This window comes from Paralichthys olivaceus, chromosome 20, assembly GCF_024713975.1.
Source record: "Paralichthys olivaceus isolate ysfri-2021 chromosome 20, ASM2471397v2, whole genome shotgun sequence".
Classification (NCBI taxonomy): domain Eukaryota; kingdom Metazoa; phylum Chordata; class Actinopteri; order Pleuronectiformes; family Paralichthyidae; genus Paralichthys; species Paralichthys olivaceus.
Window position 1 is genome coordinate 15,595,867 of NC_091112.1, and position 25,222 is coordinate 15,621,088.

General features: G+C 41.7%; 2 protein-coding genes across 3 annotated transcripts; both read right to left on the bottom strand.

The window, feature by feature from the left end:
* Positions 1-746: 746 nt before the first annotated feature.
* txlna (taxilin alpha) lies at positions 747-8,521 on the bottom strand. Its single transcript, XM_020090810.2, has 11 exons — positions 8,365-8,521; positions 7,093-7,286; positions 6,456-6,704; positions 6,254-6,345; positions 5,638-5,808; positions 4,560-4,754; positions 4,304-4,423; positions 4,126-4,200; positions 3,920-4,012; positions 3,731-3,826; positions 747-3,256 (listed from the first exon to the last, which is right to left on the bottom strand). The coding sequence occupies exons 2-11, from the start codon at positions 7,274-7,276 to the stop codon at positions 2,927-2,929; spliced, it is 1,605 nt and encodes a 534-aa protein (XP_019946369.2). The 5' UTR covers positions 7,277-7,286; positions 8,365-8,521; the 3' UTR covers positions 747-2,926.
* Positions 8,522-9,598: 1,077 nt separating this feature from the next.
* kpna6 (karyopherin alpha 6 (importin alpha 7)) lies at positions 9,599-22,331 on the bottom strand. Of its 2 annotated transcripts, none has more exons than XM_020090714.2 (14): positions 22,190-22,331; positions 19,699-19,832; positions 19,496-19,588; positions 19,233-19,332; positions 18,690-18,784; positions 17,938-18,069; positions 17,745-17,833; positions 17,544-17,643; positions 16,276-16,439; positions 16,108-16,186; positions 15,874-15,999; positions 15,338-15,465; positions 14,760-14,944; positions 9,599-14,585 (listed from the first exon to the last, which is right to left on the bottom strand). In XM_020090714.2, the coding sequence occupies exons 1-14, from the start codon at positions 22,191-22,193 to the stop codon at positions 14,398-14,400; spliced, it is 1,617 nt and encodes a 538-aa protein (XP_019946273.1). In that variant the 5' UTR covers positions 22,194-22,331; the 3' UTR covers positions 9,599-14,397. The 2 variants fall into 2 exon arrangements, with proteins under 2 accessions (XP_019946273.1, XP_019946274.1); XM_020090715.2 differs by lacking the exon at positions 22,190-22,331 and adding an exon at positions 21,956-22,087 and having other exon boundaries at positions 12,285-14,585.
* Positions 22,332-25,222: the final 2,891 nt, after the last annotated feature.

The window sequence follows — 25,222 nt, forward strand, 5'->3', positions numbered from 1 at the left end:
TTATACATTATATTTTATGCATTCCACAGTCAGGGGATTGAAATAACTTCTATATTTGTATTGCAGGCTGCAGAACGTTCATCACAGCTTCTCCAGACTCTATCACATGTGCCCGGTCTCCAGGTATCTCCTCCACGCTCTTGAGATTGTGCTGGGAGACACAGCTAACGCATTAGTATGGATGTGCCTTCCATGGAGGAGCTGGACTACCTGTGCAACCTGATTAAGCTGCAGGTACCGCCTCATGCTACCAGTAGTGACAAGGACACAAGCAGAACACAACACTAGAGTAGACTCAGTCAGGAAGGGTAAGGAGAGAGCAACTGCCTCAAATAAAATGCAGAAGAGGTGACAGAGAATTTCCCTTTCTTTGTTTTAGGTGTGTGAATGTGTTTTGCAACATATTTGCTGCAGGAACTGTGGAGTTTCTTAGTTGTGATTGGTAACATAGGATTTGTGCAGCAGTAATGTAGAGTTTGAGATGTTGCAACTGTTGTGTTGTATTTGCAGGAGAGACAAAAGCTTTGCAACTCAAGCATTTTTCTCTGTGACTTCTAATTTCCTCCTACACACGTGACTGTTTTCATAAACTACAAGTTCCATTCTCACAGGTGCTCAGTTATTTTCACAGCTCAGTCGGAGCAAAGGAAATCTTCCTGCAGCGGTGAGCATATTTCAGGATTAAAAAAAGCTGAAGAAAGTCACTTCAGCAGGTTACATTTTGTTTCTTTTTAAATGAGTCAACATTTCTTATACACTATTACATCTTTTATTTAACAAGGATCAAAATATACACAGCAAGATAAAAGTACTGCAAAAGACAAAAAGAGGAAGCATCTTTGGTTCCTTCACATGTTCAATGAGCCTCCGTCTCCAACACAGGTCTGGAGATACAATGATAATCCAATGGGATAATGAAAGAAATAAGGTTTGTCCTTTCTATTTCAATTGAAAATGACTGATTCTATCAGCGATCGCTTTGTTATCGACGCTACGTATTAAGTTTACACAAGAGAAGAGAAACGGAAAAGTTTGAGAGTGAAAACTATAATTGTGAAATTGTTTCCTCCTTAATCCCAGATTCAAAATGAGGAAAAAAAAGATAATATGAGATTCTGTTGTCTGTTTATACAGTACATCCATGCAGGACAGTGGATATCGTGAGTATACATTCTTAGCGAAGTGCTCGTCAGTTCAAACTGCCACAGAATAAAACCAAAAGGCAAGCATTGCATAGAGGTCCTTGAACATTCACTGGTTAAAACCTGATAACAAGCTACTGCAATAGGAGACAATCTTAGCCACGTAGCCACAAAACTCACCCAACCACCCACATACACATAAAGACAGGAGTGAAACAAGTTTGTAGTGGTCGTGTTTACAAGGCTGAAAAAACATCTCAAACTAAATAGAGGCTAAATGAATGCAGAAAGGTTCAGAACAAAACACTGGAAATAAAATAGTTTTTATAAACTTATCTAAATTAATAGAAAATAAACCAATTTCTATATTACAATGGTGCTCTGTAAGATAACATACATTTCAATATCTTATTATGCTTGAAACAATAAATACAGACCACAAAACTCAAACACTGGAAATGGAGCAGTGTGACAAAAACAGAAAACACACAAAATAACATTTCCCTAAAATGGTTTACAAGCAAGGAATGAACCAAAAACATTTTAAGCGCCGTACAGACATTATTTGTTACTCTAAGTTACTCTAGTTGGCCTTCAAGGAAAATGTCCCTCGTGATGCAGATGAGACACTGAATGGACTCACGCATCAACCTTCGATGGCTGCTCTTGCCATAAACCTGTTCGGCTTGCGTCATCCGAAGCAGCACTGGTGTTAATTTCGTGAAGCGGTTCCGTGTTGGATGCGAGTCACAAAAGGGAATGTGTAGTAAAACAGCACAATGCAGAGGAGTCAGTACATTGACATACACACTAATCTATCCTGTGAATGGTGCAGCCTTGAAAGTCAAAGGTAAAAATGGGACGAGCATAACAGAGCTGAAGTACATTTTCTAAATTATTGATATGTATCCATCATATGTATAATTTGTTGGAATGGTCGCCTTTGTGGGATTTTGTTTGCTAAGATGTTTCCTTTTCCTGGGCTCAGGCACTCCTGCCCTTCACAGCTTCATGGAGCAGCAAAATAAAGGACCTTAAGTTTTTCACGTTGTAGGAACAATGTTGCTAGCAACGATAAAACCAAATAGACACCGCCCTGAGAACGGCAGCAACTGCTTATGTAACCAAAATGAGGGTGGGGCAATTTCATTAGTCGTCACTACACCTGCAGTTCTATCGGATGGGAAATTTTGACAGACTTGTTGCACAAAAATATCTGAGAGGAGAAATCCGAGAGCAGGTGTTTCACCTGCAAACAGAAGCAGCGTGAGCACGAGAAAAGCTGAAGCTGCAGCGCTGGGAATCTAAGCAACGGCAGAGTGTATTGGAGTGCGAGCGCAGGGTTTTGAGTGAGAGGCAAGATCTTAATATGAAATCAATGTCCTGCTCTCAAGCTGAAAGACCACGTACTTGATTGGATAGGAAATTAACTCGACTGCTGAAGGAACCGATAAAAATCTCATAGTGGGAAATGGTCTGTGTTGTAATGTTATTCACAGTAAGTGATTTCTAATGTAAATGTAAATGTGCTGACAGATGAGGCACAGTCTTCTCATCGCTCTATGAAGACTGCACAGGAAACAGGGAGTTAACGTGTGAATCCTTCTTTTAAATGCTGATCTGCCTAAATTAAATAAAGCTGCGAGTTCTGATCACTGGCCCACGGACCAGATTTGACCCTCACTTTCTTTCTGCGGAGGAGTATCGGCTTGCAGGCTGGTGGCTTATCTTTTGGTGGCTTGTTGCAGGAAAGGGGAGAGAGGAGGCGTGTGAGCAGCTTTGCTTCATTCCTGCGTGCTGACGGGCTGAGCGCTCGCCTCCTCCAGTATCGGGTCTGTGTCCGGTTCTGGATCACAATGGCATAAGTGGGAGCAGGGGGCGGTTTCTGGGACAAGACAGGCGCTGGGCTCCAGCAGAGAGTCTGTGGGTGGTGGAGAAGGGGAGTCAGTCCCTGGGTCAGAGGTGGGGGTTCCTGTGGTGCCACCTTGCTGACCGCTCAGGTTCTGGACCTTCTTGTTGAGCTCGTTCCGTTCGACTTTGAGCGCCCGCCGCAGCTTCTCCAGCCGCTGGACTTTACCCTGAAGAGCCTCGAACTCCCGGTCCCGCACAGATTTCTGTAGACAAACACAAATTATGCCTTTTTATAATATATTTTTTTGCACTATTTTCAAAACTTTTATAATAATATTCCCTGTCACAATCAAATCATACATATTAGGCAAATTAAACATTCAGACTCAAGGTAGTTTTTTTACTTTCTGCAACACACCTTCATTAAAATCTGTACAACTAATATTCAAACTAAGTTTAAATCAAAAACAAGAAATTTTTTTAGCAATTATCAAAGTATTTTAACAGCAATAAGGAAAAGCTCTGTAAATCCATCTAATTCCACGATTCTGTACGTCTGTGGCTCGCATATCCTGCGAATCATTTATCTTATCAGCTTCACACTTGGCATATGTATTGTTAAGGGCCCAAGAAAGCGCACTGTCGAATTTAGTGCGATTTGGAAATCAATAAACTTGGAATAAACAGGCGACAAGAGCTCTGGAGTAGTAAATGCAATAAAAGCAAAGCTGCTTTACCTCCTCCGCCATCTCCAGGAGAGCCTTGTTGCTGCTCTCCCACCTGGATCGATACATGGCCGTCTCCTTCTCCAGCTTCTTGATCTTTTTAGTCATCTGCAACACAAAGGAAGCAAGAACATCACATCCTGGGGCAAAAAACCCACAATCCTTCCATCTCACTTTCTCTCCGTCCCTCTGACACCTCACCTTCTCCATCTCCTGTTTGAAAGTGGTGAAGACCTCATTGCTCTTGGACAAAGTTGTCTGGAACTCTTCAAACTTCTCTGTGTACAGCGACAGCTGGAAAACAACACAAATTTGACTGTAAAAAAAGACACTTCATGCAACAGACACACTTTCAATGTGAAGTCAATCCCAGTGCAGCTATAAAAGAATAAGGACTTGTGGGAAACCTGTTGTTTGAGGTGAACTTCCTGCTGCTTCATCAGCTCACACATCCTCTGAGACTCCACGGCTTCTTTCAGCAGCTGTGGTTGAGGCACCAGATACGACGGTTATTATTTGTGCATAAAATCAGGACTAAATCACATCTCTGTAATTATGTTGTGTTGCTGTGAAGTGGATCATTACAAAGTCTTTCTCTCTGTCGTGGCGCTCCTCTGACTCCTTCAGCAGCTCCTGAGCCTGGTGCAGTTTGGCGTCCACCAGCTGCTGCTGCAGGTCTTTGTGCTTCACCACTTTGTCTATGTGCTGATGAGGGTAACACAAGGTCAGAGAGATTAGAATGCATGCTTCACTGGGCAGAATAAAGTAAATGGACATGAGTGTTAGACCACATTCAACCGGCAGGCTGAAAATAAAGTGAGCTCACACACTGCACACTCACCTCCTCCCGCAGTTTGTACTGTTCATACAGCTTCTTCAGTTTCTCAGCGAGCTCAGTGTTCTCCTGTCGGAGGCTGGCGTTTCTTTCGTTGTGCTGCTCCATCTGAGACTGGATGTCGTTCAGCGTCACCTGGAAATGAGAGGTCACTTCCTTCCTTTTCTCCTCCTCCACACGCGTTCTTTGCACCCCTTCCTCCTTCAGAGGGAGAGATGTGGAACGTGGTATTTGTGAAAAGAACAATCATACTGGGTCGCACACTTTAACTTCAACCTCAGAATCTGAAAAAGAGAGATTTGGTCGGTTCATAGTTTTTTTATTTTTTATACACAGTGCAATTTTGGGCCTTCACAGACTAGACATGACTGCTCCTACACATGAAGTCTAACAATCAACCAATGGGAATGCAGCCAGAAGTGATGATCAATGCACAAATAGTGGCACACATGGGTGACACATGCTTGTGACACTTTGGTATACTGACCTGTGTTGTAGCAAGAGGACATGGTGTCTTTTGTTTTTTTTTCCTAATACAGATGCTAAATAGATATTTTCAAAATGGTTTTGTTTCCCAAACTGTAACAGAAACGATGGCCAATGATAAAAACTGTTTTTCTTTACTGCCAAAATAAATTAGAAGTGAAATTTAACATGAACTTTGAACAGTTTTAAGTATAATCAACGGTTTCAGTGCTTAATACAGAAAAAACTCCCAGCTCGTTTGTAGTGTTGCTCCCTCTACAAGGTGCCTGATTCGCACCAGATTTCAGTTCAACCTCCTGTTGTCAGGAAGGAAAACCTCGACAGAGTCAGGAAGTTAGGATGACCATCTCACAACCTATTACTACCAATCAACCAATAGGAACACAGCATGAAGTGATGTGCTGATCAATGCACAGATGGATGATGCACACTTTATTGCATACTAATTTGTTGTCGTGTATATTTCAGCAAGTGGTATCTATCAAAGATCACATTTAAATAAACTGATGAATATAAAGAAGCCAGACTGCAGAGATACTGTGGCAGCAGGAAGAGCAGTTAAGAGTCTATATTCACCACACTGGTGTGTGTTGTGTACCTTTAGTGTGCGGTTGTGTCTCTGCAGCTCCCTGCACAGACTCTCCAGTTTGCTGCGGGCCAGGATGGCCTTGCTGTGTTCGTTCCTCAGGTTGTCTTTGTCCTGGACCACCTGGTTCTGCTTCTTCTGCAGCACTCTCATCTGTTTCTGGGTGTTGCGGTGCTCTTCCAGCTGTCAAACACAAACACAGGTAAGAGAGCTTTTTAGTTTCCGGCACGATGACGGTGAATATGACTCAGCAGGGAAAAAAACTGAAACCTCACTCAGGTTTACCCAAACATCTGAAAATACTGGCTAATTTTGATGTAAAAGAGGTGGAATAGAAAGTGACATTACCATGTAAATTGTGTATTTGGACAACCTCGCTATTTGATGATTTCAGTGAGAGTAAAAATTTAAAGATTATTCAACATTAAATGAATGTTAATTAATTGTCCTAAATAATGATTTAAATGAAAAGAAAACCAGTTTGTTAAGAGTCATTTTTAATCAGAAATGCAAAGTTTAGATTTACAATCTGATGAGAATGATATATTTGCACACTGGCAAAATTTGTCCATTTAAAAACAGAATATTAAACTCTAGTGTAGTGTAGTTTTCGGGAGGCTGCTCTCACCAGTTCTGCATACTTCTTACAGAGGCCTGCCAGCTTTTCCTCTGGTGTGCTCAGTGTGTTCAGAGTCTGCATGAGGAGGGTGATCTCTTTACCTGCACAGACAAACAAAGAGATCAGAGCCTGTGAGAAAACAGAACACAACTAGTGTTTACTTTATATGACTCTCATGAGTTTTGAATGCAAACTGTGAGCTTCTCCTCACCCAGACCCTTCACTTTCTTCTTCTCCTGAGTCTTCTTCTGCTCCTTCTCCGTCCCACCGTGACCCCCGTTGACTTTGCCCTCCTCTGCCTTGTCGTCTTCCCTATCGCCAGCCAGACCGTTGAGCTGTGGACTGTGTGATTGGCCGTTAGGCAGAGCGTTGGCATCTCTGCAGTAGGTGCTGAGGATGTCTTCCAGCTGCCGGCTCAGCTCCTCGGCCATGTCACTACGAGAGCGTGCTGGTTCTGCAACTACACACAATGGAGGGAAAAACCATAAATCAAAATGTGTTTGTAAAATACATTCTTCAACAACAACCTGAATCTCTTAAGATAAAAGTGAAACCATGAACCCCCCCACAACCTTCACTATTATGACTTTTTAAAGTTTGTCTAAGCCTCTTAACCAAAGGTAATTATTGGCGCTAATACACAGCATATTTAAATGACCATCTTCAATGTGTAATACAGATAGTGTCCCATTACTAATTAAGTGACAACAATATACCCTTTCTGGATTTGACCACAGCAGTGACAGTCAGTTACATCCGCTTCCATCACATCACAAACTGTTCTGATGTAACTGAGACACTGAGAAAGTTGTGTCAACAACACACATTGATAACAAGAAGAACTTTACCTTCACTTGCCGCCTCTTCAGCTTGCGGAGGCGTGTCAGTCTGTGGCGTCTCTGGTTCTGAGTCTTTGGGGCTGATGCTGTCTGAGCTGTCTTTTGCAACTGTGGGTGATTCCGTCCCTCCAGCTGTGGGTGGAGAATCCTCACCCCCCTGAGTGACAGACTCATCACTGTCTTGTTTTTTCATCTCTGGTTTACTGTGGAAAACAGGTGGGGGAAAAACACACACTGTGATACTAGGCTCAACAGCAAGGACTTGAAGAGTTATTCTTTAAAATACATGTAGTGGGACTTGAAGTAGCAGTTTCAGTGCATTTGAAATCCCTGCAAATTATGAAACATAACTAGGGCTGGATGAAATGCCCAGAATTATATCATGATACAATATTTCATCAGCTGACATTATTATCAACAATGTGGCTGCAACAAATGACGAGATCATCTTGTGTGGTTGAGGCCACATTGTGGAACCTGATGGCATCTGATCAAGTATTGTGATTACAACTGGACTGGTAAGATATACAATGAGCCTGTCAACATATAAAACTATGACAATCACTCTATCATTACAATTACCAACACTGCTCCCTTCATCTCTGCCGTACATTCATTTCCTTTTGTATAAATACATTAAATATTAAAACACCTCTCAATTTATATTAGATGCTGTCTATTCTCATTAATGTGACATATATGTATGTTTTTATATATACAACCTTTGTTATATTGCTATTGATGATTGTACTCATCATGGACATTGTGTTATTGCTCAGCCCTGATCATATCCATGTTTTTCCTCTCTGGGCTCATTACAGGCTCAGCTGAGAGGTGACAGCCTGACACTGGAACGAACGTGAACCTCAGGTGTAAACAGTGATGTGTCACTTTGGTGTAAGGAGCCACGATTCCCACTTCTTCTTGTGTGTATTTGATCATTTGTGCAGAAATCCTCAACTGCCACAATCAAAGCTAAGTTCCCTGACATCCTCTCACTTTAAACCGGGCTAGCTTTCCTCCTCGTTGCACATCCCGCACATGCGGCAGTAACACTGGTTCTGAACGTGGTGTCACACGCCTCATCGCAGAGTTCACCTACATCCAGCCCACCCTCTTCTAGCTTTCCCTTTTCCACTTGCTACCATCATGTTAGCTAGCACATGCTAACGCTAGCTTGCCGCCAGATGCAGCTGGAACAGCTCGACTAGCAGTTAGCCAGAGTTAGCTCACACGTAGGTGAAATAAATATCCTCAAACACGGATGGACTGTGCACGTACTTGTTTCTGGATGATATCCCGCCGCCCCAGACGTGAGAGACTTGTGAACCAGTAGACTCCGGGAGGAAGCAGCTAATGTGTCTGTGATCTGCGGGTTTCCTTAACAGCGTGAGGCAGAAAAACACTTCCGGTCATAACTTTGGGTACTTCTTCTTCTGCAGTTATCATCGCAGCTCGGTGTTCTGCCGCCACCTGCTGGATTGATGAATTACTACCTATATGTTTTATTAAAAAAACTTAAAGCAGCCACTACAGCAGCATGTAGGTACATTTATATTTGTAATATAAAAACAAGTCTTATAATAAATCAAAACTAGATATCGTGTTTTAGATATTTCCCAACAAATAGAAATAATTAGGAAATATTTAGATATTTCCCAATTAACAATTTCATATAAATAGTATTGACTGAGTTTTTGTTCTTTATCCTTTAAAAGTGAAAATACTTCATTTGCAACTATTTTTTATTACATACACTTCAAAACTAGATATTTTATTTTAGATCCATTCCCCCACTGTGTCATGTGAATTGTCTTGATAGTGTTTTTGTAAAAATATATGTGAATTTACTACCGCTAGTAACTCTTGTGTTTCCGTCTCCTCTCACTTAGTAACGATTATGTGAAACAACAAGAAATATTTATTTCAATTAAATGCTGCTGAATTATATGAGGTGGTAATTTGAAAAAAACTCCATTAGGAGAAAACGTGCATTGACAGACAGCTCTTGTAAATTCATGGAAAGTGATTGTCCAATATTTCCTATTTGTGTAAAGTAATGAAAATTGTTTGCCCATTAAATGAACACAACCTGTTTACTTGGTTTTTGCACATTATTGACTGAATTAAAGTAGATTGCTATTTTACCAAGTCTTTCTTTAGGGTAAGTTTGATTACATTCATGTGCAAAACATGTTCTATTGTTAATAGCCATGAATTTTTTCCTTGTCACTTGCTTCATGGAAGTCACTCTCAGTATATATATGCATGTCTGCTGATTTCGTTTCACCAAGCAGCTAAATGCCCCCAAAAACAAATTAATCTAATTTCAAAGGTTCCTAAATTGAATATATACATTAGGGTTTACCACACTTCTTTCCAGAAAGAATTAAGAGTTGGAGAGGCAAAGAATTAAAGAGTTATATTTAGCCACTTGCTGTTTTCACCCTTAGTTTCACACACAAATCACAACCATAGCAAATCCTAGCATGCCTGTAATAAAAGAGGGAACGTATTAAAGGGTTGAAACATAACTTTATTTGTTTTGTACAGTATTTCCACTGAACAATTTTAATTTCAATATATTTTCTTTACATTTTTTAATATTGTTGCCATTTCCTGTATGTATTCTTTTTTCCATGTTCATGTTTGTGTGTCATGTTCAGCTGAAGTGTATTAGTTTCTCGTCACTCATTCATACCGTCGGTAAAGTCAAGTCAAGTCACAGTATAAGATGGGTAATTTTGAGCAAAATGAAAAATCATAAACAAGAAAAGAGAAAATAAATACATGTAAAAGAAATGAGAGGACCAGAGCCGTGGCTACACCAGGACTGGTCAGTGATGGCATATGAAAAGTATTTTTTTCTTTTTTTTAACAAACATGCAGCATTGTAAACATTTGTAGCGTAGACATTACTTGAACAAGCCAAGCATGGCTTTAGATTTTAATGTAGACATGAACACCTTCTAGGACGGAAGACAAGTCAGGTTTGAGATATTTAGTGATGTCTGTTCAATCCCCCATAGACAACAAGGTTCCTGATCATGCAGCCTGACAAGGACAAACTTTTACTCTAAACACAATTATTCAAAAATATAGCCCAGAATATCCTGATCAAGAAAAAGATCAAGAAACGCAGAAAGGCTTGTATCCTCACTTCCTATTTTTTTTCTCCTGTGAAATGTTCTAATGAGACTTTTTTTTTCTCCACTTCTCAGAAGTGATTAGAATTGCATCTGAATCCCTGTCAATGTATCAGAACATACATATAGTTTAACTTATAATACTTTTTAATGTAAATCACTGCACAATTTCTGAATCCCAGATTTTATCTTAGAAAAATGTCAAGTAGTCGCCTCTTTTAGCTCCACCCAGTGGAAGGAGTGTCACCTATGTGAACAGTTTGGAGGTGGATCTTTGCCTCTGGGGCGCCGGATTCTCAGACAATAATTATTGCAGTCGTCTGGATTATTTGTTGCAGAATTTTCTGGCTCCCTAAACAGTACTTGGACTTGAGAGAAAAAGAAAAGCGAGAAAAGTGGGACTGAGCTCATGCAGCTTCTAATGAAAAGAAGCAAGTTTTCAATGGCCTGGAGCAATCTCTCAGTCAGACTGACTGGGTCAACACAAGCCAATCACACCAACTACTGAAAACAAAAACATCAAGTAAATAATTTAAACCAGTCTTCAGGGGGACAAGACTTTGGTAAACTAAGTTCGACAATAAGGGCAGTACCTGCATCTGTCTGCTATGATGATCGTTTTCGTTTCCACAATTTGTATCACGGGCCACACTGAAGTTCTACAATAATTCTGTCAGCGCAGACTTTCTCTTAGCACAAAGAGGGAGTGGCTGCAAGCGGCGATTTAAAGAAAATGTTAAATATTATACTCTACTCATTCCGCCACAGGAAATCAATTGATCAATTCCAAGTGAAACTCTTTTGAAGACGTTTAGCATGGAAACCATCACAACGGACAAGTCACTGGAAAGACCAGTTTTACCAAGTTTCTCAAGTCCTTGCCCCCCCTCAGCTTGACAATTACACTTCCTTAATCGCTTTTTTTTTAGTTTTTTAGGTGCCCACAGTAAAGAAAGCCACTTTCCCAAAGAAACTATGGCTAATAATGTAACTTTAAAGATAAGGAAAAATAGAGCAGCAATGTTTTGCACAAAATGTGTGCACATTCAAGTAAATAAAAGATATAAAGGAAAATAAATCTATAAGTCAAAGACAGATACATAAGAACCTCCAGTCTTTGTTGGTCAGGTTGGCACTTTTGTGAATAGGAGTGCATTTTCATTTTTCAGAAATATAATATATTTTTCCTGATTGATGCACTGATTTTTTCTTTTTTTGTTGTTGAAACATCTCGATTCTGGCGTTGCTCGTAAGATGAGCACAAAACTGTCCATGAAATCGAAGACTTCAGTTATCAATGCTGCTCCACATATCCGTCATGTAGAGGCATGTTCTTGATGCTCAATTATACATGATTTGACCTCTTATGTCTGCTGGGAGTACACGTGTTCTGTGGACGACATTTTCACTCAAAAAGCTAAATCAGTCACTCAAACGTATGATCCTCTGTGGTCAGTGAACCACTGTGCCTAACAGCCGCACTATGACACTCTGATATTCTGCAATGACAAGGGAAACTGTAAAAATATAATACCGAAACAGACCAAGGGGAAAAGATAAGACGGTGCATCCAAAAAGGAGGCTCTACCAAAGAAGGGGACGTCCTTTGGAACAAAAAAGATCATAAGTAAGTGTGTTGATAGCTCCATGATAAAATGTCTCCTGTGATCCACAGAACAGAGGCTCCCAGACTCTGATGGGGACATAGTCAAAGAGTTACTCTACCTCTTCCTCACACAGTGCCTGTCAGTCAAACATCACACAACCACAGTTCTGCTCCATCCACAAAGCCTAAAACTCTGACCTGAGATCGGCTTCTTTCAGAGGCCACGCTGATCTCAGGTCAGAGTTTACAGGACTGATTTAAACCATCATTAGTCGTGTGGCTAGAAGCAACGAAAGAGTTTCCATGAGACTTCACAGCATGTGTGCACCGAAACCCGTCTGTTCGTTGTCTCGATTAAAACTGAAAACAATCTCAATTTAAATTCAAACTGAAACCAAGAAAAACTTCTATTGAAACATAAAGAAAATGTTGTGTGCTCTGAAAAAAAGCCAAAATGGCAGATCTCACCCTTTGGAGAAAATTCAACATAAAAAATTATAATAATCCTTATGGAAACTATTTACCTTGTTCCTAGCCACTCATCTGTGTGAGGTGTGTGTGTGTGTGTGTACAGTGTCTGCTGGTGTTGTATGCAAGTGTACATGAAGTGTGCGCAAATATATATGTATATATATAATGCAAATACATCAAAATTCAAATATATAGATATACTTGAATTTGTTTTTTTGTTGCAGTTAGGCTCGTCACTGATCTGCGATATATCCCCAGCCAAACTCTGCTTGTTGTTACATCCATGATGGGACAAAGAAGCGGCATAGACTTTCCTAGCCAGGCAGAGGACAGGCTATTTACATCAACACCTTATACATATCACAAAGGACCCATGCAAAATCATTATCTTATCAGTTGTCATTCCCATTCCTCAAAAATATGGTGATATAGAACGCCATAGGTTACGTATCGACTCTACCGCTATAAGAAACACCACCACCGTCACTACACTATCACTATTAACACCACCAAACCAATTAGTTGTGGACCGGTTCCCACTTTTTAGTTGCAAACGCCGTCGACGAGGAATGCTGAGCAGTGTACAGCTAAGTCTCACAGTGTTTGCTCACACTGTTCTTCATCTCTCTGTGACAACTGTCTGTGTTTGGCCAGGGATACTCAGCGACTGTAGGCAGGGTAATATAACACCATGCAAAAACCCTACCACATACTACTGGGGAGGGAGGGGGAGCACAGAGCCAAGCCGACGAGCAGCCGCCACTTCACGCTGGGGCTTCAACAGAGTCAGAGAGTCGAGACGAAAAACAAGTCATCTTAAATTTCTGTGACATCTCTGTCACTCTACTTTAAACATCTGCAATCCCTTGATTTTATTTAAATATAAAAATAAGTATGGTTTGCTGCTGCTGCTGCTGTTGTTGTTGTTGCCGCCGCTGGCTCGTCCCCCTGACACCCCAGCTATGCCTTGATTAATAGTTAAATCACTTCATAATTCAAATGTATTGTTATTAATAACACAGCACACAACGAACATCGGATCTCTAACTATACCACCCTTGAAACCTGGATTTTTTTTTAACATATCTTAAGAAATAACCCCATTTCCCCTTCTAATATCCTCTTCAGAGCCCCCCCCCAGGGATAGATATGTCTAAATTCTTAAATTTGTTCCCTCAGCTCAAACCAAAACCCCCACAAATGTATCCCATTTGAAGAAAAAGTGATAAACAAGGGAGGAAAAAAACACCCAAATTGTTTAGCTTGGGCATCAGACAGACAGCCCTTAATTTGGCGTGGACAAACCCCTCCTCCCATAAAATGAAAAAAACCACCCACCCCCGTACAGATATGATTCTTTTTCCCATTTGCAGATATGCAGAGACCAGTATTAGGAAAAAGAATCACAAGCACTAATAAGAAGCACATAAATAATGGTTGGGGGGGGGCGGGTAATTAATCATCAAACTGAAAAGGGATCTTACAAGTACTTTTATAATTGCACTAAGTCAGACTGACATCATTAGCTGGGCGTATTTCACCTCATGCACCCCCAGTTTGCAGACTTTGCATGAGGATACAAGGGTCGTCCTGAAAATAGCAATGTCCCATTGGAAACATTTTTTTTTTAATTGTATATAAAGATATGAATCAACAAGCCTTTGTTGCTGCCAATGAGAGGATCTAAGAGCTATCAAATGGCAGGAAGATGTCTGTGTGTGCGCTTTAAGCCAGGGCAGACTCACACTTTAGGCAATGAGGTGATCGCTTCCTCATCTAAGTGTAATGGAGCTTGAATGGTGTGCTTCCCCTATTGGTTGGGAAACATGCGAGTCTACCCATTGAGAAGAAGTCAGTCCGCTGCTTGATGAGTGGGGGACCTATTTAGGCTGGAGAGTGAGACGGAACATGTTTTCCTCCAAGGGGCAGGGGTGTGTTTACATGTGTGTTTGAGGGGACAGTGTAGGTGGAGGCGGGTATTGACAGATAAGGGAAGGAGGCTTGGAGACAGAACTCAATCAATGGGTCCTCAATGAGACCGAGAGGTATGGAGGGGGTATAAGGTGTATCTTAGAGGAGAGGGGTGCTTATTTATAGCTGAAAGCCCTCCATGGGGGCCTCCTGCTGGGGGAAAAGGAACTGCTGGTTGGCCTGGTCCACCTGAGGGGCAAGACTGCTGTCCTCGTCCTCCACCCCAAAATAGTGCTCAATCAGGTCAAAGGCCTTCTGGTAGATCTCCTGATTGTCGTGGCTCTGAAGGAACTCGATCTTGTCCAGACCTGCGAAGTTGAACAAAGTTAAATCGAGCGTGTGATTTCAAAGTTATCATCAAATCATATCATCTTATTCAACAAACAAAAGTATCAGTTTGAGAACAGTCAAAACTATCGAAATATCTCTTAATCAAAAGCTTTTGCTCGTGCATGTGTTTGGATGTGATTTGTGGACAGTACCGTAGGCTTCTTCAATGAGGCTGCAGTAAGGGTTGACTCCGGTGCCACTGTTCTCCTGCTTGGCTTCTTGCTCTCCCAGCCTCAGGATGTTCTCCAGCCCATTGAGAGCCACCTGAACGATCTTAGAGTCCATCACCGTCAGCAGATCACACAGCGGCTTAATGCAGCCCAGGTTCACCAGGTACCTGTTTTTGAACAGATGCATTAACGACTTAAGTGTTGACACGTTTTCAACAATTTCACTGTCACCATAATGTTCTGCAAAAACACATCTGGCCATGATTAACCACAAGAGCTGTCTGGTTAAGGGATGTGTGCTAATATAGGAAAGGATGTATAACACAGGTCAAATGTAAGATCAGGTTTTTGATTACACATGGTCTTAAAGCCTTTTCCAACAAACACACGATATGTGACTGCACCTTGACCGTGAAACTACTTCTACTGATGAGGGACGTGGAGTTAATCCAACAGATCTGGTATTGACATTATTTAGCAAAGGAAAGACATGAGCTGAACACAATGTTATCATTAGGAGATACTGTCGTGCACAGTTGTGTATTTACTGTAAAGCTCACCTGATCTGCTCTGGTGTTCCTCCAGAGGTGGCGTTGGTGATGGCCCATGCCGCCTCTTTCCTGGTTCTGAACTCGGCTTTCTGTAGAATGTCTATCAGCACTGGGAAGATGTTGGCATCAATTACCGTCTGTGAGAAACAATAAGATAGGAAGTGAGAGGGAAGTAGCAGAAAGCATAGCATACCTTTTTCAAGCTTCACAGAAGTAAATTGGGATTCAACGGAGCCATGATGAATGGATAGATGGACCCATCAGTCTCTATAGACTGTATCTATCTAAAACAAGTCTCAAATCCAATGTGATATATGTGGTCTTTAGAGTTCTGTTAATACTTGAACAGAATTACAAAACTGTCTATCTAACACATATAATCACATTGGTTACCGGGTCCACTGGCGATAGATTTCAAATGTCTGAAACCATTTGCAATTTTATCATGTGGAATAATATAAAGTTTGTATCAGATACGACTCGTGTTCAGGATTTCTTAGCAGGTTGTTCCCATTTCAGTTCTCAGCTTAGTGACAATGCATCACCTGTATCTGCGCTCTGTTTCCTGCGGTTATGTTGGAGATGGTCCAGCATGCCTCTTTGCGAATAGACTCTTTCGCACTGCTGAGAAGGTGCAGCAGACAGGGCAGGGCTGAGCAGTTCAACACCACCTACACACAACACGGAGGGTAAAAACATTATAAGCAATCTATGAAAATGCATTGTTCTTGTGTTAAATTACTTTTTTCTTACGAAGTTGTGAGCCACTATACTCTCACCTGTGTTTGGATATCATCTCCAGTGACAATGTTTCCTACAGCTCTCAAGGCAGGGGAGGCCACCTTATAGTCAGTGTGCCTGCAGAAAGAGGGGATTGATAGAGAATTTTAAGTATTTACGGGAATATTCATGGTGACAAAGATGCCAGAGAGCACAGCTGGACTTACATGAGTAGTTCTACAAGACGCCTGCAGACGCCAGAGTCGATGACGGCCTGGATCTTATCATTGGGGCCGTCTGAGAGGTAGGAAAGTGCCCAGCAGGCGTCTGCCAGCAAGTCTGGGTCACTGCTAAATAAAAGCCTGGACAGTACTGGCAGACAGGGTGACACCTATACAGCCCAGACATCGTCAGGCAGAATTATTAGTGATGAGAAGCAACATGAATTCAGAAACTGTGATTCGTGGATGTTGATTTTCAATAGATTGGTAGTTGAGAGGAAAAGCAGTTTGGTTGGGCAGCATCTGATTTCTTCAAGGTCACAAATATATGAACGGGGAGGAGGGAGTTTTACAACGTGATAATGACCCACTGAGTCAGACAATTGTTCTAGTCCTGTCATACATGTGACCATTATTAATTGATTATATAAACTAAAGATTCAGCTTGAGTTTCAAGACATTTAGACAAAAAAGAAAATCCCAGCAAAATGTCAGCACATACCTGATTTTTTAGAAACTTTTTTTTATACTTATTAAAAAAGAAACTCATTCACAGTGGAGTGATTTAATGTATAAAAACAGTTATTATAACTGACTGACTGGTTGGGCAACATTAGGAGTATATAGCAGTCACCTCTGTATCTGTCAACCAGAGTTAACCAGACTATTTTAAGACATTAATTCCAGATGCAACACATGACTGTTTTCCCCTTTAAGACCGGGTGCGACGTCTGTGTGCTTCTTACTTAGAAGCCAGATAGGACACTGATTTGCTGAAATTTACAGCAGGAAGGGGAAATGCATTATGGGAATAGGATTTTGACATGTACAGCTTAACTTGTAGACAAAAGTCTGAATGGCTGGATGATGCAACACTGTTACAGGGGCATGTAAGGAAGCAGCACTGAAGCAGCTAGGAACATGAACTATAAATCATTTGAGAGCTTAATCCTGCAAGTTGGAAAAGGTTATTTCAATTTTGCATCTGCTTCAGAAATAAAGGTTTTATTGAAAACAGTCGATAGCAGGTTGTTTTCAATCTATGTTGAGGTTTTAGAATCTTAATGGGTTAACAGATTGACGTGTTTAAATTAAGTTTCCTAAAAGAAGAAAACTTTGGAAAATATATAATATGATGTCACAATACTTTCCGTGCACCATCTGTGTCATCAGTCTCAGGCTCCAATGTAAATATTATCACAGAGACTGAGCTGAATTAAGGGCTGAAAACAGACGTGTTAACTTTCAAACTTCAAGGTTACGTGAAATGGTACCTTTTCAAAAGCAGGGGGAGGGTTTTTTCCTCTGCAGAGATTAGACAGAGCCCAGACCGCATTTCTTGTCATTGTCAATCTTGTGGATTTGGTCAGAAGCCTGAAATGACAAAGAAAAGAAAAGCTCAGTACACACTGATCATATCAGCAATTTATTATAGGTAGAAAAGCTGAAATAAGCAAAGAAAAGTCTGAACTCACATTAACAGTGGTGGAAGGATGTTACAGTTCAGCACATAGTCCCTGCAGACTGCACTGTCCCCTGCAATATTACCTAAGGCCCACACAGCCTGCAGAAAAAGAAACATTAGACGGTGGATACACAAGTATGGAACAATGCAAGACAAAACAGAAACACAATGTAACACACTATTCCAGTCACACCGTTTGTTACCTGTTCTTGGACATCCTCAAAATCTGAGTTGAGTAGTTCTATGAAGATTGGCACTGCTCCGGCCTCAATCACCGTCTTCGTCTGTAAGGATGTGCCTGATGCTATGTTGGTAAGTGCCCAGGCTGCTTCAAACTGCATTGGAACCAAATATTACGATGGAGAGTTAACATGTGCTTTATTAGGCAAAAATAACCTTTCACATTTTAATCATTTTTACATTAATGAGTCATGAAGGCACTGGATGAAAAGAGTTTACTTCTGACTGTTTTATGCAGCGTGACGAAAATGCAAAGTCAAACAGGAACCTGTTTAATACAGAGTAAATGCATTTCTGTGAGTGTTTCCAGATGTGGCCTGCAGTAGCAAAATCCTAGCTCAGTATCACCAAGTGGAATGAATATGATATTGAATATGATGAATGTTTGAGGACAGCACCTCATGTAGCACGTTACACTTCCAGTTACTTAGTTTAGATATTGATCCAATATAATACGACATTGGCAAGTAAACAGCAATTTCTAGATTACTTTAACCTAAACGGGATGAAACTCAGAATAAGCTAAAAACGACATAACACAACTTATGCCCTGGGTGTAAACAAGAAAAAAAAAAAGAAAGTTGTAGTTTTCACAAAAAGAAAGCACCTAAAATGGTATATGTTAGCATACTTCACATTTATCTAGTTCAGTTTGAACACGTCATACACACAGAAGGTGTTCACAATGTTTCAGTGAGTGTTTGTACAAACTGACCTGTAATGTGCAGTTGACACTCTTCTTTAGGAACTCCACAAACCTCTCAACTACTCCAGGTGTGTTTATAACTTCATCAATTGGTGGATTTGGCTCTGAAATTAACAAACATAAAACTGCATGTAAGAATTTTGATCTGTGGTGCCGGTTTTCTTGACCAAATGTTGGCCTATCACAGATGCATCAATAATGGCACATATGTTGTTCAGTATGTGTCAATATGAAAAATTATACAGGACATAATATGGAAAAAAATGTGCCTTTACAACACTCAATCAGCAGAGTTCACATCAGAACAGATGGTGGTGGAGAAGGGAGCAATGCCTTCACCCAAGTTTTAAACTAGTTTGTAAGTCATTGCTGAAAAGTAAACAACAACATTGTTTTCCCATTTCAACACATTTATGAAAAGTGTCTGCAGAGAGATTGATATCTGAATTATTTAATCCCTGAATCAATATTGTCCTCAGCCCCAAAAGTCCAATAGTGGCCAAACTCTGGACCAACAGTCATATAGATCTAATGTAATTGTGCAGTATGTACCTTTGGAAAGAAGTTTTCTGAACTTCTGTGTTGTGGCGAGCTGAAGCTCTGGGTCCTCTGAGAAAAGCATCTCAACCATGTCTCTGGTAATTACTCCCTCCTGGAAAACACACGCGCACACACACACACTTAATCCACTCACTGCAGACTCTTTGGCAAAACTGAAATCCAATGTAAAATAAACCTTTGACGGGTCCTGTGTGGGCCTCTCTTTGTCTAGGTTGTGAGTCAATGAGAGTGGTATGGGGACAATAGACACTCACTGTTACTGGAGAGCTGAGGTAGGAGTCCACCAGTGGACTCTCAAACATGGCCTCTTCTTCATTGACAATGTCCACGTTCCTCCTCTTGAAAATCTGTTATCGCCAACAAAGACAGTGTCAGCCCAGACTAGTTCTATGTATATACATTGCATTGTTAAATAATGAAACAGAAAGATAAAGGGATATACAGGTTTGATATATACCTGTTGTTCTCGTTTCTGTTTTCTGAGTTGGATGCCCTCTTCCTCTCTCCGGCGCCTCATCTCCTCTGGGTTCAGTGCTTTGTTCTTATAGCGGTTCATCCTGTAGTTATCCTTGGCCGGACTAGCTGACGGCTCTGATGGGCACAGACACAGGTAAACATCATGATTAAGACACAACCAGGAAACTAAGTTATTCAGAATTTACTTAAAGCTGAAGTTAAGAAGACCATGTGTACGGAATAGCTGCTGAACTTGTCATTTGTTTCCTCTGACATATCTAATAATAAATCATGATGACGAAACAGCGTGTACACAGGTCTATATATAAAACGGCCTTGTATAAACAAGCTCACAGAAACTAGACAACACAGCCTAATAATACACACATGCACGCAAACACACATAGCTAAGCTATTCATCATCCAGTCAGCTGGCGGGGAGAACAAATGTATTTATTCAGTAGAGTTAAATTGCAGAGTTAGCATAAAGTAGTGCCCACACAGGACAAACTGCCCATTCTCAGTATTTGTGCAGTCATGCCACCAGAACAGGGCACTGGGCAGATCCCTGAGTCACCCGGGGGCAACGAGAGAGAAAGAGAGGTGGGAACATAATTTAAAAAACTGCCACCAGCACAGAACGGTGCCAACCATCTGTGCCAAGAGCCTGCAATTGCAACAGCGGAGGTTTCTGAGGTTAAATATCGGAACAAGTGGCGCAAATTGAGGGCATGTTATGGCTCGAAGGCACTAGCAAAACCAACCTTATAAAAAAGCTTATGCATGTGTGTAATGTGTCCAGATGGTAAAGCCACAGGGCGTGGATGAGAACAAGCACAGGTTGCAGTAGGAGACTCCTGTTACTGTAAAGCGTTAGCTACATTAGCTGCTGCACTGACTCTTTGGGCATAGAAATAGCCCTGCTGAAGACACGTGTCTACACTGGCACTTCAGACGAGACCCCAATGGTATCGACCAAGGAATATTTGAACTTAATAACTTTTGCTCCTTTACAGCAGAGATGTTACACCCTGTTGACGTTGTATGGATGTGTTGAGCCTGGCTGCTGGGAGAGAAAGACGACTATAAAAAAACACAGCACCAGGGATAATAAAGTTGCCAAACAATAGATGGAGTCCTGTCTGTTTAAGGGTGAACAGTAGTCACACAGGGGTTTTAGTCACGGATGTTGGCTGCAACATCATGAATGGAACAGCCCTCTGCTGCAGTGTGATGGCGGAAATCACAAAAGCTATGCCTGCATGTGCAAATAAATCTGAAAGCGTATATGCTTAAATTCTCGTGTGGGATTTGGTGAACTAACCTAAAGCTTGGATTTAGTCTGATGGAGCCCATTAGTTCAACTCTAATACACTTTACCGGTGTTAGAGCAGCTGGAGGAGGCTGAAGGAGGATCATGACTCCTGATACACACACACGTTATAATGATCAACATGAAATATTTGACTGGTACACTTAAGGTATTTAACACTGTCATCCAGACACTTGCGGAAAGAAATAACGAGCTTAATCATGTGAGGGAATAGTCTGGAAAACACCGGCACCCCTGGTGTCACATGTACGCGCAGGCTCCTGAATGGGCTGTCAGAGATTTCTGTTATTGCACACGCATTAAAGCGAGCGAGTGTTTAACCCATCCTTTGAATTTACCGGATCGGTTATCTCCACTTTACGGTTAAAATAAGCAAAACAACAATAATCACGAAGAGGACCTGACTTTGTTGACTCTGTATTGTACTTCTACGGGTGTGGTGGAGGCTAAATGACAGCGCTAACGCAGCTAAGCTAGCGTTAGCACTAGCCGCGTTGCGCACATGAATCTGTGTCCGGTCCAAACAAATATAAAAGTGCCATTTTAAGAGAGGCGGTTTTAAATTGATGTTTTGTATCGTGTAGGTCATCGGAGGGCAAACAGCCTCGCAACGTTTAAAACCACTGGCGGAGCATTAGCACTAGCTAACTAGCGAGCTAACGTCACCACCATCCACACCCCTGTTGTAAAGACAGGGTCATGAAGTGACAGCTGAACATACGGCTGCCGTTGCTGATAATCAAACTAATATTACGACTTAACTGACCAACGCGTTATATCTAAGCTATCGGGTGTCTTCCTGTAAGTCTCACCCTGAACAGATTGTGGTGTAGCGTCGTGCTAACGCTAGCTTCTTAGCCAAGTTTCCCTCAAGTTAGCTAACAAATAGCACTGGTTCTCTCGGGGTTTAAATTTGACACTTTACCTTAAACATCTCCTGGTACAGACACTGCTCTGGTGAGAGTTAACACAGAAAGGAAACTAAAGTGAAACAGCGACACATGATGCTGCTACTACGTAGCAACGACCTGCCCAGCTAACGACTTAGCTACCTAGCTAAACAACAGTTAGAGGATGACTTCATAATCGTTCCTCGCGACGACACGGCTCCGTCTGCCCGCAGCGTGTGTCTGAACCCTCAACTCATCGGACATCTTACCCATCGTGTCCTAGGTAGTTCGCTTATGTCGATTCGTGAAAATGTGAATCAATTTTAAATCCTTTCCCCTCTTCTAGCTTTTCCAGAATTTGCTCCTGTAAGCAATATGTCTGCCGGAGACGGAAACCCTGAATATAACGACAACTTCCTGCCGCAAGAGGGCGCAGCAGCCCCACGAAACATTCTCCCCACGTTCACTGAAGCATGACGTCCCTCACGTGAGCAGCTATATGTACGTGAATAACCAGTTTAGGCCTGGATGAGTGTGATCCTCACACAGACACATTGATCACATTTATTTATCAAACAAGATAACAGATATCAGAGGAGTGCAAGGGGACACGTGTCATTACGATGACATCGTTTCTGCCCCCTCCCTAATACGCTGCCCTCTGGTTCAGGTTCCTCTCATTCTCGGTTCTCCACATCTCCACCGTGGTTCTGAGACTCAGAGGATCCCCCAGTGTTTTCCCTCAAATTGAACAGGGTAGCATGGGTTATACAGGTGAGGTGCATCTGTGGCCAATTAGCTGGGAGCATTAAGTGGAAAATTACTGCATATATATATATATATATATATACATATAAAATAAATATATACATAGCATTGTCCTCTGGCATTGACCCCCCCCCCCCCCCCCAAAAGCACCCATGAAGGGGATCTGGGAGATACACCAGAAATTAACTTTAGGGGGCAATGTTGTACAAACAAAGTGGAGGTAATGGGGCATTGGCTGCGTTCAGGGCAGCTCCTTGCCTTATTAGACAGAGCGGAGGTCAAGTCAACTTTGGCACGACTGAGATACTTCGCCATGATTACAATTTCTCCGCAGACAACAGTAAATGTTGTTCCTAGTTCCGCCGTGCCCTCACCGCGTATCCAGAGGCTCCGGGTCGAGCTTCACTCGGGCAACATGCAGTGGCAGATGTGCTGGTGCACAGATGGATCAGAAGATGCTGCCTGCTGGTTAGCGTCTCTCTAAAAGTTATCAAGTAACACAAGCACACAGCGCAGATTTTGTGCTACAGTCGACACGAGCGTTCCAATGCTCTCAGATTCAGTCCGCAGGGCAGCAGCTGGGACTCGTCGTGTCTGATTTCACGAGGCCTCCTTTGTGAGTTCTTTACCTTTCTCATTTCTAGGCCTGCTGAAGCACATCATGCAAGCAGGCTACACTTTGCAGAGCAGCGGAGGCTATCCATTAGTCAATGCCACAGAGTAAAGGCTGCCTCGACGATGGAATCGTGAGAGCAGAGCAAGGCACATAACCGAAGGAGGGTTTTAAACAGAAGTGCACCGGGAATGGTCACCTCTTCTGCTGTGGTCTCTAGTGGTGCAATGAAACAAAGTGGATTTACTTCATTACTGGACTTAAGTACATTTTACACATATCTGTACTTAACCTAAGTAGGTTTATTTTTGTACTTTTCACATTTACTCTGCTACACGTATCAGCAAATAACTGTACTTACTCCCCAATGCATTTTGTAACATTTTGTTCACCTTGCTTTTTATATTTGTGACAGTAATCATTTACTACACTGGAATTGATTAATTGAATTAATCAGAGTGGACGGATAACATTAGAAGCCATCTCCTGCAGCAGCAGCTTTAGGTCATGGTCACACGAGCAAATTTGAAGCATGAAAATCGCAGGTCAGAGTTCACCAAAGCGAAGTCACGCTGCGATTTGCCCCTCTACAGGAAGCAGATGATTGATTTTGCCACCTCACTCACACAGATTGAAAGTGAACGGGAGGCGAAGGTTTTAATGTTTAAAAGCAACTACTTATTTACCTTTTCCCGAGTAGAAAGTGTATGTGGTACTTTTACTTTTTAATTTTTGTCTATTTATTTGCACTTTTACTGAAGTAAAATGTTTGAGTAATTCCTCCACCACTCATCTTCCACTGGCCATCAGCTTTCCTGTGCACATACAACAGACCCTGCACTGCATGTCCTTTTTTGGTCCAAATCCAAGCTGCTGTAATGTAAAGAGAAAGGATCCAAATTAACAAACAGGAAGACCCCTACTGATGACCTCATTAGTGGCCGTTGCCTGTCTGTGCTGAGTCAGCAAATACCGAGCGACCACGCTGCGTTTTCAACAGGCAAATTAACAACACTTCTGCAGCACGACGAGAGCAAAAACTAGATGTTGATTAAGTGCAATTTCATCAAAATTAGTTGTTTAGTTGAGTCTGAAAAGAAGAGACTGTTGCTGATTGTGTTCTGTCTACAGAGGCTGTTTTGGTGACTGGATATCGAAGCAATTAAAAGATCTTATACGAAGAACTTCTACGCTGGATGCTTTTTGTCACTCTTGATCATTTTCATTTGTAGGAAGATTATATTTTATCCAGCACTGACATTGGCAAGTGCCTGCCCCGTTTGTATAATGTCCATACTATCCAGTGTATTTATGATTAAATACTGAGTGGTGCTCAGCTCTCTGCAAGTAGAACACGCAGTAAGAAAAAGACTTTTGCATATCAAGACAAAGATACATAATCACGGAGCGTGTTTGCAGAGTAAAAACTCAGTGATGAAGTGTCAAAAGCAGTTTGGATTTGATTATATACCCAGTTTAAACTGCTCCTTAATTCAATTACAGCACAGTATGATAATAAGGCCAGAAATGTGAGGATGTGTTCCGGCTGCCTGTGGGAGGGAGAACATCTGCAAGCCTCTGCGCTGAACGCTTTGTGTGCGAGTAATAAAGAGTGAGGGAGATAACGCCATAGGGAGGATAGTGTGCTGAGAGAGCAGTGTGTCAATGCATGTGTGGTGTGAATGTAAAGGGGAGATATGTCTTCATAATATAGCGTTGAAAATCCATTCAGCACTGTCCATCCTTACTTATTTTTATCTGATGACTGCCCCCCCTCCCTCTCTCTCTGTCTCAATGTCTCCCTTTCGCTTCCCGACATCTACCAGGTGGCAGGGCCGATACGTGAGATGCTGAGTAGGTGATTTTAGAATATTCGTCGTGGATCATTCGATCATCCCCCGTGTGTGAGGGAGATTTGTGG